The sequence below is a fragment of the Coccomyxa subellipsoidea genome (genome assembly GCF_000258705.1).
Source record: "Coccomyxa subellipsoidea C-169, whole genome shotgun sequence".
Taxonomy (NCBI): Eukaryota; Viridiplantae; Chlorophyta; class Trebouxiophyceae; family Coccomyxaceae; genus Coccomyxa; species Coccomyxa subellipsoidea.
This window is the reverse complement of record NW_005178023.1, coordinates 967,708-981,433: the sequence shown is the minus strand read 5'-3', so window position 1 is coordinate 981,433 and position 13,726 is coordinate 967,708. Positions and strand designations below refer to the sequence as shown.

General features: G+C 51.0%; 4 protein-coding genes across 4 annotated transcripts; 1 reads left to right on the top strand and 3 right to left on the bottom strand.

Annotated features, from left to right (window-relative positions):
- Positions 1 to 3,072: 3,072 nt before the first annotated feature.
- On the bottom strand, positions 3,073 to 5,654 carry COCSUDRAFT_31392 (UPF0187-domain-containing protein; the record flags this gene model as incomplete). The annotated part of the gene is made up of 8 exons (XM_005643674.1): positions 5,287 to 5,654; positions 5,072 to 5,150; positions 4,889 to 4,976; positions 4,582 to 4,767; positions 4,341 to 4,463; positions 3,810 to 3,982; positions 3,606 to 3,641; positions 3,073 to 3,481 (listed from the first exon to the last, which is right to left on the bottom strand). Exons 1-8 carry the CDS (start codon positions 5,498 to 5,500, stop codon positions 3,073 to 3,075), a joined length of 1,308 nt encoding a protein of 435 aa, XP_005643731.1. The 5' UTR covers positions 5,501 to 5,654.
- A 629-nt stretch (positions 5,655 to 6,283) lies between these two features.
- On the bottom strand, positions 6,284 to 7,623 carry COCSUDRAFT_59668 (hypothetical protein; the record flags this gene model as incomplete). Its single annotated transcript, XM_005643673.1, has 4 exons — positions 6,284 to 6,466; positions 6,654 to 6,758; positions 7,133 to 7,415; positions 7,538 to 7,623. 4 exons carry the CDS (start codon positions 7,621 to 7,623, stop codon positions 6,284 to 6,286), a joined length of 657 nt encoding a protein of 218 aa, XP_005643730.1.
- A 684-nt stretch (positions 7,624 to 8,307) lies between these two features.
- On the bottom strand, positions 8,308 to 11,946 carry COCSUDRAFT_68003 (Zinc/iron permease). Its single transcript, XM_005643672.1, has 8 exons — positions 11,343 to 11,946; positions 10,585 to 10,851; positions 10,161 to 10,382; positions 9,906 to 10,060; positions 9,540 to 9,707; positions 9,148 to 9,264; positions 8,906 to 9,038; positions 8,308 to 8,739 (listed from the first exon to the last, which is right to left on the bottom strand). Exons 1-8 carry the CDS (start codon positions 11,407 to 11,409, stop codon positions 8,609 to 8,611), a joined length of 1,260 nt encoding a protein of 419 aa, XP_005643729.1. The 5' UTR covers positions 11,410 to 11,946; the 3' UTR covers positions 8,308 to 8,608.
- A 614-nt stretch (positions 11,947 to 12,560) lies between these two features.
- COCSUDRAFT_59666 (WD40 repeat-like protein) lies at positions 12,561 to 13,712 on the top strand (the record flags this gene model as incomplete). The annotated part of the gene is made up of 4 exons (XM_005643671.1): positions 12,561 to 12,657; positions 12,777 to 12,977; positions 13,205 to 13,302; positions 13,509 to 13,712. The coding sequence occupies 4 exons, from the start codon at positions 12,561 to 12,563 to the stop codon at positions 13,710 to 13,712; spliced, it is 600 nt and encodes a 199-aa protein (XP_005643728.1).
- Positions 13,713 to 13,726: the final 14 nt, after the last annotated feature.

Genomic DNA, 13,726 nt, shown 5'->3' with positions numbered 1-13,726 from the left:
GCTATGGCGCGGAAGGCACGCTCGCTGCTTCAGCTTCTGCTGCTGCAGCGTCCGCTGCCACCATTCGCCGTTGCAGCGCTTCTAGCTTTGCCTTTCTCCGCAGCAACAGTCCAACATTCTCCTGCACCTCCTCATCGTCATTCCCCAGGCCATGCTCCTCCTTCAGCGCGCGCACAAGAGCTGCCTGCTCCTGGATAGCCTCCTCTGTGAACCCAAGCCAGACACCCAGCTCAGATACTCCCATGCAGGCACGCATACTTGGACCAAACCATGCTTGTCTTTGCACCCTTAGAATACAACTTATCAATAGGACTCCTCCCATGAGAGGTCATCTGGTGCCATCTGGTGAGGGTCCACGAATCACATGCACTGCAAAGAGTGCGGTATATGTAGAGGTACACTGAGCCCCCTGTGGGAATGCCCACAAAAAGCCATACCTGCTTTTGTGAGCTCCTCATCTGAGGGCTTCTCTGTCGGCTCAACTGGCTCTGAGGCTGCTGGGCCCCCCTCTGTCCCATCCTCGTAGATCCAGTGGTGAATGGTTGTTGCCTGGCCCACCTGTGCAGGAATAAATGCAGTTCCTTGAGCATTGAAAAGAAGAAAGAGCGCTGACATGCACAAGCAAGCCAAGACACCAGAAGCAGGCAGTCAGAGTCATTCGCTGGTTTAAATCAGTCACTTTTACGCTGGTGTCTTCAGAACAGCGGGATATTTTCAACTGCCTGACTGGTGAGGCGGAGGAAAGGACACCTTCTTGCCGGTGGGAGTTTCCAGATTGAACAGTATACCGTCCTTGATCTGAAATCGGGTTCCCTTGAAAGATTGCCTCCATGCGCTGATGTTCTTTATCACTTCATTCTCAGCGGCCGCCTCCAAAATCTGATTCCTATCTTCCTGAGCCTTTGACATCCAGATCATTCCATTATGTCAGTAAGAAGCCTGATTTCGCTCAAGCGCGCTCCCTCTCTGCCTACATACATACAGCGGATGCATTACAATTTGCAGGCGCTGTAGCGCACCTCAGGTTCGTCTGCAGCGCTCTTTCTTGAGGGCATGCCAACCAGCTCATCCCATGTCGCCTCAAACAAGTCCAATGCAGCCTGCACGCAGAATTTGCTCCATGTTGCCTCTCAACACTTTGTGCAGCAAAGGTCTTTGAGCTGTGCTGCAAAATTTTGGGAGGCACACCTTGTTGGCGTATGTGAACACCGGATCCTCGTTCTCGAATTTGTCATGGGAGAGGACTGCGAATGGCGCCTCCCAGAGCGCTTTTGCCATCTCAGATATGTCAATGTCCTCCAGGATTGGACTGCAATTCAGAGGAAATTGCACTCGGCACAGGGATCAGCGCTGAGCAAAGCTGGCTCAAGGACAGATCCAAGACATGATTGCTGTGGCATGTGGAGATTGCACTGCATGCAGATGAGATTGCACTCGGCACAGGGATCAGCGCTGAGCAAGATTGGCTCAAAGATATCCTCGACATCGATGCTGTAGCAGGATGTGGCATGACAGGAGTGCGATCTCACCTCCCCACTTTCCTCCTGTGGTTCTCTACTAGAATGAGGTTCTGCATCACAACCTCTGTCCTTTCCCAAGGCTCTCTTGGCTTCAGCAGGTCAGCAATGCTGCTAGATCCCTTCTTCTGATTGCCCTTGCCCTTGCCGCCACCCTGCTTGGCAACAACAAAGCATCATACTAGGCAGCACTGATATTGGCAAAGCCGGTGAGAAGTGTCAACACCACACTGATCCTGAATGAGAGTAGACCTGCCTATTCTGATGTTATGACATGCAAGGGGCTCACCTTTTTGGCTGCTAGAACCTGCAGATGCTTCCGTGAAAGCATCTTGCCTGCAATGCCAAAGAAATGGTGAGACCCACTCCCTTACTGCCTGGTCAAAGAGCAAACGGCTACTTTAAAAATAGGTGCAACAGCTGACACCTGGTGTTTGGAAAAATCTGTGCGCCATCCATGGTCTGGAAAGATGAATGTGCTGCTGCTCTAGGGATGCAATATACCGAAAGTCCCTGTTGAGCATGGACACAAGGCAAAGATAAGAACAGTGAAGGAGTCGGGCCAAATATCACATCCACATTTACATCAGTCAGTATTTTCATCAGAAGGGATCTGTGCATCCGTGGACTTTATGGTGAGATATGAAGCACTTCATCCCTGGTTGCACGATGGCCCACCTGAGGAGATAAGACATCACTGCAAGGTCGTCAGAAATGAGGTATAATATAATACTTTACGGGAGATGTCTATATTGTATCTCGCAGAACGGTTTGTGTCTGCTTGTATTGTGCATCAAGAAGGCTCACAATCTGCTGGTGGCTAGCTGGATCTGACTTGGAAGCTTCCATCTTTCAGGAAGTTGGCCTCCCCTCCCCTTGCAAGATATTGCTAATTCTGGTAATATGCCATATTAAAATATGGGGACCATGAATGTATAATATTTCAATTCACAGAAAATTTAACGATCACAGAATATTTTACAAGGCAACTTCTGATGAGGTCGGGCTTGAATATTGTAGTATCATGCATACATGGAGCCACGCGGCCAGCTAGACAGGAACTGATCTCATCAAAGCACATTAGCTATAATAGCCTACAGGCAACCGAGATGGAAATGTGTCTGCAGCCACCGCATGCGGCATGCGACAAGAAGTTTGCTACCAACTCAGCCTAATTGGAATTCAGAACTACAGATCATGACAAGCTTGACCTACCCACGGGTCATCAAATGCTATCTATATACAAACGCTGGGCTATAGCTAGGAAAGACCAGCAAAGACTACTACTCGGCATCCATGCCTGCCTTCCGTTGGACATACCAAACGGTTGGCTAGAACTTGATAAAATTCACAAGAAAAGGATGTTTCTAGCTCAACATGCTGGGCCAAAACCGATGGCGGATCCGAGTGCAATTTTTCCGAGTGTAAAAGCAATTCACAGCATGGGACAGATATGTAGCAACGCGTTGAAATACACCTCACATTTGCACAGGGATGCAATGTTGTACAAGCAGAACTCTCCCTCACTCACTGGATGCTCACAGGTCGAGCCCCATTAGCGCTTGCACCGCTCCCTTTCAGGCCTGCCTCCACCAGAGCTTGCACACTCGTGTCGCGCCCCATCTGTCTGATCTCGCCCACAACAACATCGCTGAATAGCTCTGCGGGCACAGCCAGTCATCCTCAGCAACAAGGCCAAACTCAAAGCACCCTTTACAGATTGCTGGATGGTGCAGTCAAAACTTTGAGGGTCTATCACGGAATCCGCTTCTATTGTATGGAATAGAATCCACGCACCAAGGGGAAGGATTCCAAAAGGCTCCTCGATTTGCACTCCAATCTCCTCGATGCCGAGCAGCAGGAACGCGATGATGCCTGAGGCTGGAATGGTGACCCAGTGGCAGGCATCCCAGAGAGAGAAGGGCAGGAAAGCAAGCCACATCACTAGGAACCGCGATGTGTGCCTGCATGTCAGTGTGCCTCCCATCACCGCACAGTCATTTAGGCATGCACAGCCCCCGAGCTCAACTGGTGTGTATTAAAGCTTCAGCAGTTCTGGAGGCACAGGAAACTGAAGCATTTGCTGACCTTGTGTAGCTCAGCGGGATTGGAGTCTTCAACAACCTGCAGCCCAGCCACAGATGTCAGTAAAGACATGGTGTGATAACAGACTATCGCACACAAGGTGGTGTGATCATATACACGAGATTTCCCCTGTTGGAAGCTTCACGCATCCTACGCATCCTACAGCAACTGGATCATATCGTCATGCGGGAGCATGCGGGAGCGCACCGTTCACATGTGCCCACCTGCTCCCCGAAGACGGTCAGCGCCTCATCCATCCGCATAGCTTGGCCCTCCATCAAATTAGCGCCCCACACCAGCTCTGACAGAACGTGCAGCACAAAGTTTGGCTTGTGCTGCGCTGCCATCAGCTGCTCCAATTCGTGTGCCTCTAACACATCCTGCAGCACAGCAGGATGCCACATGCTTGCAGGCAGACATGGAGAGCGGATGCGTGACAAACGTGTTAAAAGTGTGTTAAAGAGGGTATGTGGTGTGTGGGATTTTCAATGTAACGGACAAATATAGACATCACGACCCTACAAAATAAATAATGGTATTCTGATTACATCCTTTCCTGCCAGGAGGCACAATGCGTCCTGCAGACAAGCTGCAGATGAAGGCTGCCACCATCCTATCCCTTCTTGGACTCGCCAGATCCAAACAAGACCCAATCAATTGTGGGCACAGTCGCAATATTTATAGTGCCCCCGCCGGGGACAAGTTGTTCAAACACGCTTATGGGGAGTTGAAACGCACCTCAAGCAGGGACTGGAGATCGCACTCCTCCCGCACATGTGCCATGGTGCATTTGATAAATGCTATGGTCCATCTCTCCAGCATGCTCTCCCTCTGCTTGTCCCCAGACAGCCAGGACAGGCCCTGCACAGCCATTTGGGTCCATGAGATGAGATTTTCTTCATCAACAGGGCAAAGCCTGCCCCTCTTGATGTACAGTAAAGCAATTGCCGAAGTGTGCGAATTACACGGATGTGCGTGCCTGGCGTGCAAAGTCTCTGGATCTTGTGACAATATTGGTCCATGCCTTCCTTGCCTCGAGCCATCTGGAATAGCTCTCGTTGGTGCGGAAGACCAGCAACAGAGACAGCGCAAAGCTTGTCAGATTGAAGGCCTGCCCGGCTTCCACTGTCAACCCTACCCAGTCGTGCGGTATGAGGATGCCAGCCTGCAGAAGCAGACGCCAAGCATGCTAACGTCACTGCGAGTGGTGTTATATTACAAGAATATGTGCGCACGTATTGGGCATGCAAGCATCTGACATGGTTCGTCACAGGTGATCTTCTTACCTCACGTAGTGTCTCATAGACTGAGACAAAGGTGGCAACCATCATGACAGCTGTGAGGGTTGGCAAAAGGCCACGAAAGATCCTAGAGCTGCACAGCAATCATCATGTTGTGTCGTCAGCGACTCTGTAAAAGAAATGCAAAGGGGTGGGCAATATGTAATGGTCAGAGAAGAGTGCACTCACTCCAGAATACCAGCGAGATGACGGCTGTAGCGAGTGGTGCTCCTGTGTGCCACCCAGTCATCGTATGTGAAGGTTACTCCTGGCCAAGAGAACATGAGCTCTCAATTAGATGTGAAGACAAATTTGAAGGTAAGTCTGGTTCTCATACACGCTGCAAGAGCACCAAATCCAGAGAGGTTACAGTACTAGAAAGCACCGAAACCTGTGGGACTCACTCCTGTATTTGCGGCTTTCTTCCTTCCATGCCTCTCTTTGGATCGCGGCTCTCTCCACCCACTCAATATCTGTCTCTTGACATCTCACAAGCAAGTTCCTGGAAAGCTTTCCAGGAGCTCGTGAGTAATGCAATTTTCTCCATCGAGGCCGTGGAGTTTGAAACCCTTTCTGCAGGCCAGCCTGGTAGTACAGAGTATGTATGGTTGCAATCATTTTGGAAGACTACGTTGGCTTGATGGTTGCCAAAGGTGCAATATGCTGTAGTCCACATGCACGACAGAACTGTCGTGACTTGGTTGTAATTTCACGTCCAAACACTGTCACACTTGTCACCCTTAGATATATTTGACCACCCAACTCTAGTATATCCGTCTGAAGTTCTCACCGTGTTTGTGAACGGAGGTCAATCATTGACCGTCAATGGGCTCATCTGGTCACATGACAAAAGACGTGTTCAGCTGTCGATTCTCCATATATACCTCAAACCCCACTGCAGCTTCCTCTTCATGGGCGGCAGCTGCCCGCACTGACTTGAAAGTGAGACAGACATTTCTAAATCAATTACAAATCGTCATCTGTCCAAAAGAGTAGTCCAAGTGGTGCAATGGATCCTGGTCCGGACACTGTACAGGAAGAATATATCAGCTTATTATTATATATAGCTGATAATTATAATGGCCATTATAATGGCCCCGTGCTTGGATCTGGCGAGTCCAACAAGGGGTAGCAATTTGGCAGTCTTTACATGCAGCTTGTCTGCAGACGCACCTTGCCTTCGGCAGGGAAAACATAACAATAATGACAACATCATACCGCAGGGGCCCCATGGGCCAGGGCCACTGGCGTTTACTGATAAGAGGTGGAAACCAATACCGAGTCTCAATTGATTGCAACCTGAACAATGAAACCAAAACGCAGTAGCCAATATTTACAACAAAATCCCATGGCAGGCCCGTGATCTCACACCCAGGACCTGGGATCTTCTGGAGGCCTTGATCAGCTGGGGGTGCTCATGCAGCCCTTCTCACAGTACCAGGACGGCCACACATAGCCAGGGCTGGAAAGCTCCCATCTGCTGCTGGAGCCATTGCTGAGCTGCTGAAATGTTGCCGTCACTATCATACCCGCGCGAAACAGCGCTGCAATGGGCCCATCAAACTGGACCACCACGCCACCCTCCTGCGCACAATGCCATGCCCTGTCATAATTTCCCATCACCTCGTGATACCTTCCGCCCACATAAATTTCATGCTTCTGTAAACCTCTAAATCACCAAGAGAACAGCCAAGAACGGATTTAATCATGTGGTCTTCCTGCTACAAGTTCACAGAGTAATTGTGCAAAAGGTTGTCAATCAGGTGTGTACCGGCTCCTCCCAGGGTGATGACCCTTGATGGCACGTGGCAAATGTGACGCGGCCGCCATCGCCGATGCGCTTGGCATGCATCCTCTGGCTGTGTTCTTCTTTCACCTGTCGCGCGAAAGACACATCGTAGAACATCAGCTCATGATTACAACATCACTGTGCTTTGCATGAGTGCTGAATGCGCTGTCCTACTGTCTGATCTTGCCAGCACATTCACCCTGCCCTGGACACTGTCTGGAAGGTCCTTAGTCTTTGACGGGCAAATGGAGAGGCTCTGCATATGCTGGGCATGTCAGTTCCACCCTACTTGACTCATTCCTGCCATGTCATCCCTACCAAATTTTTTCTGATAACCACCAGATCACCTGGCACCCTTTCACAATGACTTCTACACTCCTCACTCTTCCCCAACCTACCTATATAATTGCATAACATATGCTTAAAGTGTGCTGCCGCAAGCAGCAGTCATACTAGCTCACCTTCATGGTGTCCCTGCATGCTGAAGCAGCCAGGCCCCAGTAGTTGAGAGAGGGGCAGGTGTCCTGGTATCTGGCCTGCAAGGTTGTGGCGACCATGCCACTGCCCATTGGGAAGGACGTGTCTGCATGACAGAGCTCATATGCGCTGTGGCGCGGCCCCGGCAGGTACTGTGAGAGCAGCGCGCAGCAGGGAAGCTCATCGATTGACTTCTCGGCAATTTCGAGGGCTTCCTTTATCTCCTCGCTCTTGTACACTCCCTTCTCACAAAGCCATATTAGCAGCCTGCAAGCACAGTGTGATATGGGATATTCAGGGCGGTGGATGATTGCAGAGGAATTGGTGACTGCATTTGGCACAAAAAATCTTCCGCAAAGCATGCTTTACAAATGTTGGCAGGCGAGCACCTGTGCACAACCGTTGGTGCTGCCGAGTACACAGGCCTCAGCCATTTGCGTTCAATCACATCTGGGTCGTCGTCAGTGTCCTCCATGCCTTCAATATAGGTGCCTGTGGCGGCAGGTCTTCAGGTCTTTTGGCACAGCTCGTGCTCAAGAGGAGACATTCCAAGTGATCAAGAAAGCGTAGACGAGATTGATTTTCGGCCAAAAGCTTGCCTGTATCCTCCAAAAAGTTGAGGACATCGAATTGCTTGATCATGTGGTACCCCAGGAAGTGCTTGACGTTCTGGGTTAGTTTTTCTGGTGAGGGAATGTGAGCGCTATCTATCTGGCCCAGTCTGTCATTGCCAGTACAAAGTGGGGTCTCTGCAACAAAATAAAAAGCATTTAATAGTGTTCAATGGTTTGTAAGGTGCACAAGGCTCTCTTGCCGATTACACGAGTTCTTGACGGTTCCTCAGATGTGGAGAGATAGCTGAGCTAGTTCGCAATATCTCTAAGTACTTCGATTACACAGGATGATCTAGGGGAAGCTCCTGTTCTCACCAGACAGGAATCTATCCAGCAGGGATCGCTCAAGAGACCCCAGATCTTTGGCGAAATCTTGGACATCAAGGTGCTCGATACCTCCGGCCATCGTGACCGTCGTCGGCCAGCAATATGCGAATCACAATTCTGCGAATAGCTCCTAATTTCTGAAGTATTTGGTCATAAGAGACAACAGTTCCTGGAGAAGTTGTCAAGATGAAGGAAGGAGAGTAGATGAGTCATGCTGACTCATACAATCGTTCCTTAAGCATGCTCTGCAAGTTGGACTGTACAGACAACAGTCCTACACTACACATCGTACAGGCTCTGAGACCCGCGTCTCACAAGCACAGCGCAACTTGTACATCCTACACATGCGTTCTGTGGCACTGTGATACAATAGAGCACTGCAGTTGGCAACCAGCTGGCAATCATGATCAGCAAGCAAGCATGCTTGTTCAGCACAGCTTCTGATGGGCACTGGTACCATCTTTAACAATGATTCATTCGGTGTGTCTTGGTCATCATGAATATCTGAGAATATGCCCTTCACGCCCAGATGGCCAAAATGGACATCGCTGCAAATCCTGCCAAGAGCATGACAAGCTTGGCAGTCCTGTGGCTGGGCATTGCTAGCTCCCTGGGAATCACCTCCATGAACGCCACATACAAAAACGTGCCTGCAATGCAGAAGAAGTCAAATGAGATATCAACGCTTGACGTATAAGCACGCCGAGGACAAGGAAACTACAGTGAGAAAGCTGATGCTCAGAAGTCAGGCATGCCTAGTGATAGACCAATTTCATGTGTGCCAGGGGGATGACAAGCGCAGGAGAAGCAGCTCACCTGACGCTAAAGCAGATACGGACGCAGCTGCATCGCTGTTTGACACACTGGACAGCACAACCCCGAGCAAGATGCCCACAGGAGTGGCTGATGCAAAGAAGCCAATCACCGTCCAGAATTTCCGCATGCTGGCCTGCAGGTGCCACAGGCAGTGTGAAAATAAAATAGGCTTGCATATGTCACGCAGGCTGGCGAGAACGTGATGCAAAGCGGCACTCTGTGAAGTGTCTGTAAAGGTTCACCTGAGAGTCCACAACAGAGCTTCCCAGCGCGTAGGCAGCCAAGCCTTTGTGCGCAGCGATTGCTATGAAGATGTGCACGCTGTCTACTATGTTCGCCTGTGCCCCCATGGCCATGCCCTGCAGACGTTTTCCCACAGATCATTTCCCATGAAACAAACATATGGCGAAAGATGTGGGTATTGAGCCCATCCAAGGGAACAGGCAAGATTTCAGCTCCTGGACGTGCCTTGTGTCCCCAACACTCTGCTTGCAGGGTTGGCCTCTGCTTTTATCCAGCACCTTTCTGCCAGGGCGCACCAAGCCGACAGGAGGACATGAAGTCAAAGAATTTTCAAATCCATTGAGAGGTAGGGTGGCGGAGCATAATGAACAAGACATGTGCAAGAGCCCACCTCCAGGACAGAATGGAAGCAGAGGGCCACTCCCATGAGCGCTGCTGTCAGGAAAGACACCGACGCCGCCGCCTGCAGCTGCTCTGCACCCCCCGCCGGCTCAGGGGACCGGCCACCCGCACTCCCTGCCTTCACAGCCTGCCCCCGCACCTCCCCAGTCACCGAGTCCTGCAAGCACACCAGCACACCTCTTTCAGTGCATGCCGGTGCTTCATGCAAAGTAAGCTGTTGCCACAACCTCCAAATGCAAGCTCTACAACCCTCATTGCCTTGCATCCCACCATGATGATGGGCCGGATTGAATGAAGCATGCCCAGGCAAAGCACTTATGGCACATCCTGCAAATTTCTGGAGCAAATTTCGTACCACAATGTCACCGACCAGCCGTATCGTTTCCGACTCCCTGGAGTTCTGCGGCAGAGACACCGTCCGCTGCATCAAGGAGCCTCTCTGCACGCTGCTGGCGTTGACAGGTCCTAGAAGAACTCCGTTTGCCACCCTCCCCTCCCCTGGCAAATGCCCTGCCATCCACATACCCCCTTCAGCAATGCAGATCATTGCGGCCATCACAGTAAATGTCTCAAACACAGACGATTAGAGGGGAAAACACCAATTAGTTACCTGAGGTTTGCCGTTTGCCGAGATGGAGAGTTCCCAATGGCCTGCCATCCTCTTCCTCCGCCTCCTCACCCCCACTGCTGGATGCAGAATGGGCCGTGTCCCCATTGGACAGGTAATCGCCACCCTCCGCAGTTGCTGCCAGTCTCACAGAGCCATCCTCCACCTCCAGAATCTTCGTGCCGCTCTTCACCAGACCTTCGCTGTCCTTCAATGCTGGACTCCCTGCACAGCCCACCAGTGAGTGCGTTGTTTATTCCTGCAGAAGACCTGACAACCCCATGACTTCATGTTATGCTGAATACACGCTCTTCTGAGTAAGCTGTTCACAAGTTTAAGACAAAGCACTAGCTGAAGATGCAGATGAAGATGATATGGATGTGTGCAGGAATATCACAGGCATTGAGATTTGGCAGGGTTGGGCAACCTTGCGTGCGCGAGGCATGAGCCGGGTCGACAACAAGCACATGCTGCAGCAGGGTCATGTCAGAGTCCAGCACGGGGGAGTGGCAGTGGCCGCTGCCGGCATCGTGCCAGCCGTTGCGCTCTGAGAGGATGCTCGCCACTTGGTCCGCCACTAAAGTGACCAGGAATCCCAGGCCGCACAGGAAGGGCGCCAGAGGGAACCTCTTCATGGGGTCCAGCTCCTTGATGGCTGTGCCCAGCAGGTGCACAAAGCCTGCCGATATCATGACTGCGCGCCACACGAAAAGCAAGGCAGTCAGCAGCGCATTTCAAGCCTGCCTTTCGGCGTAGCTTCAAAGGTTTAAGCACAGGCTGCAACGGAATGACCTGCATAAAGGAAATGCGAAGAAGTGGTGGCTATGTCATGACATCTCAAAATTAATGGATTATCCATTCATCCAATTGCTCGTTAAAGGCACAGCAGATACTGATACTTAAGATTTTGCTTGGCATGCAGTTTGCAAGGACTCCAAGGAGGCAGGATAGAAGTTACAACTCACCCCCTGCGCTTAGCATGTTCCCCAAGACATAGGCAAGACTGCGTCCCCCAGGAGCTCCCGCCTTTTTGCCCAGATAGGATAGAAATACAGGCAGATATGCCCCTGCAATCCCAAGCAGAACCCGCCTGAAGGAGACACCCATCGCAAGCAACATGCAGCAGCAGGACTCTGTGCGAATGCGACAATGAGCAGGCCGAACAATCTTGCACTCTGGACAAACCTGCCAGTGCGATCGCCAGCAGGAACAAGGCGGCAAGAGTGTTAAAAAGCACTGGCCCCAGCACCATCGGAGCACCAAAAGCTGCAAAGGCGCTCGTGTGAAAGGGTTCCCACAAGTTTGCTTGGGCCACGGTGCCTATGATGAGGCCTTGGATGGGGATTTAGCACTCGACTTGGCTGCTTGATGTGAGCCCATCACGACTCCTTCGAAAGAAGCAGCAAGAGTCACCAAGTTGATCCACAACCTCCAAGGAATGCAGCCTCCTCTGCTGTACGTTGACAAAAGGGCCACAAATATGATAGAGAAATGCAATTTCAAGATGTTGCGGGATCAAGGGCACGCCCTATACCTTTGTTGATCCTTACTCACGCCATACATCGACAGATAACTCAAAGTTCCACGAATTCAGGAATCATTTAATCAGACTTTTTAATCTTAATTCATTCAAATGCACTTGAATACTCGAATTCTCAAAGCTTCACTGTGCGTTGCACAAAGAACGAACACACGTAGTGAGTGCCACAAGCTGCCGAATTTAGCACACAGCACAGTGATGCTGGGCCTTGACAGAATATCTTTGGTCTAAAGCAGGGGCGCCTTGATTTTGCCCCATGTTAATGGTGGAATTGATTGCTGCAAGCGCTTTGAAGTTCATGCGAACAGGTCGACACCAAATGGCGCACGTCCGGACGGCGTTCCAGATCCGAAGCTCGAGAATGGCAAACGGTTTATATCCTTCCTGCTCTGGTGAAGGCACTTCTAGGTAATAGGATGTTCTTAGATTGACCATTAACACAGTCCTTCGGTGTAGGATAAGCATTGGAGGTATAGTGGGGTACAGATGTGCACCCTGGATTACTGCTTCAATCTCCTTGGCCTGGTCCCCATCAAGGGATCGGCACAGCATTTTACGTTAGTTTACTTGAATTGATCAGATCGATTGGATCTGTCGAGAACATGACAGCGATCATTTTGTCGAGGTGCTTGGATTGCATGCAAAGCCTTCCTTCTAATCAAGTCAACACACCTTTCTGTGTTCATGTCAGACGCCAAATTATTCTGTCTCTATCGCAGTTTTTCGAATAATTGATGTGCTGGTGAATTGGCCTCACGGGACAACACTATCTAACCCACATCTTGATTCTATTCTTCCAGGAAATTCACGAGCCCAGGAAAAACCATATCATAACTTGGGTGATCGTGGGACAAGTGGATCAGATGTCGAAAGCAGACACCCAGAGTGCCGCTGCCCAGGAGCATCTAACCCCTGCAGCAATGCCTGCGCTGCTGGCAGCCAAGCAGGCGTCTGCATATGGTAGGGGCCGGCCTGGCTTGTCCCACAAGAATTTCATGCAAATTGCCACAACGATCTGCTATGCAGTTGACAATTCGCCTGATGATCTTTGTATCTGACATGCTGATGCATTCTCCCAGGTCACCATGCAAGGGTGTTCGACCTGGCCTTCTCGCCCAGCGATTCCCGCCTCATTGCCAGCGCATCAGACGACGACACGGCCAAGATCTGGCAGCAGACCAAGGAAGGAGGGGATTTCATGCAGGTCTCCTCCTTCCACGGCCACACTGACTCCGTGCTTCGGGTCAGCTGGGCTCCTGATGGCCGCCTGCTCGCCTCAGGTCTGCCCCTGGAACGCCCCAATCTGCCCATGCCTGATCTTGTGCTCCCCAGAGAGCAGGAACATATTATTATCATTACACGCCTTACCAATCCATGAGGATCAGGAGCAGGAACATTTTCCGCTGATTATCACTAAGCCTCTTTTCGAGTAACCCATCTCCAAATCAGCAAGTGTAGGGAGATGCAGTGCTTTCTTAGTGGAAGAGTGCATTACAATCTGGTGCAGGCTCTGCGGACACAACAGTTCGCCTCTGGAGCTTTGACACGCCAGAGGCCTCTGATGAAATCCCCAGATATGGCGCAGAGGAAGCCAGCTGTCTGGAGGTGACAGACGTGCCCTCTTCTGAATCATTCGACCGATTCCTCCTTTTTTCGTGCATCTGTCAATGGTTTTATGGCTGTTTCCAGTTGAGGGTTCCTTAGCTGCCTCCTATGCTCCTTGAGTTCTTCCAGGACACAATTCTTCAAGGACACAATGCGTGCTTTGCGTGCTTTGATATTTTCTTCAGTGTGCCTGCCGTGCGCTGCAGGGTCATCCAGAGGAGGTGTACGGCTGCGAGTTTGTGCACGGAGACGGCGGGTCCCTGCAGCTGGCGACAGGGAGCTCAGAGAACGTGTACCTGTGGGACGTGGCCACAGCCACCCGCCTGACCGAGGCTGGCCCTCCCACAGACATGCGCGACAACGCTGGAGGCACGCTTCTGCCTCCTTACCCTACCTTCAGCAGCTTATGATGATGTATTTCAAG

Coding starts and splice junctions, on each gene's coding strand:
- COCSUDRAFT_68003 (XM_005643672.1), bottom strand. CDS start 11,409: ATGGTGCTGGGGCCAGTGCTTTTTAACACTCTTGCCGCCTTGTTCCTG. Junction 10,383..10,584: donor TCATGCCTCGCGCACGCAAG/GTTGCCCAACCC, acceptor TGGGCTGTGCAG/GGAGTCCAGCATTGAAGGAC. Junction 8,740..8,905: donor CGTATCTGCTTTAGCGTCAG/GTGAGCTGCTTC, acceptor TCTGCATTGCAG/GCACGTTTTTGTATGTGGCG.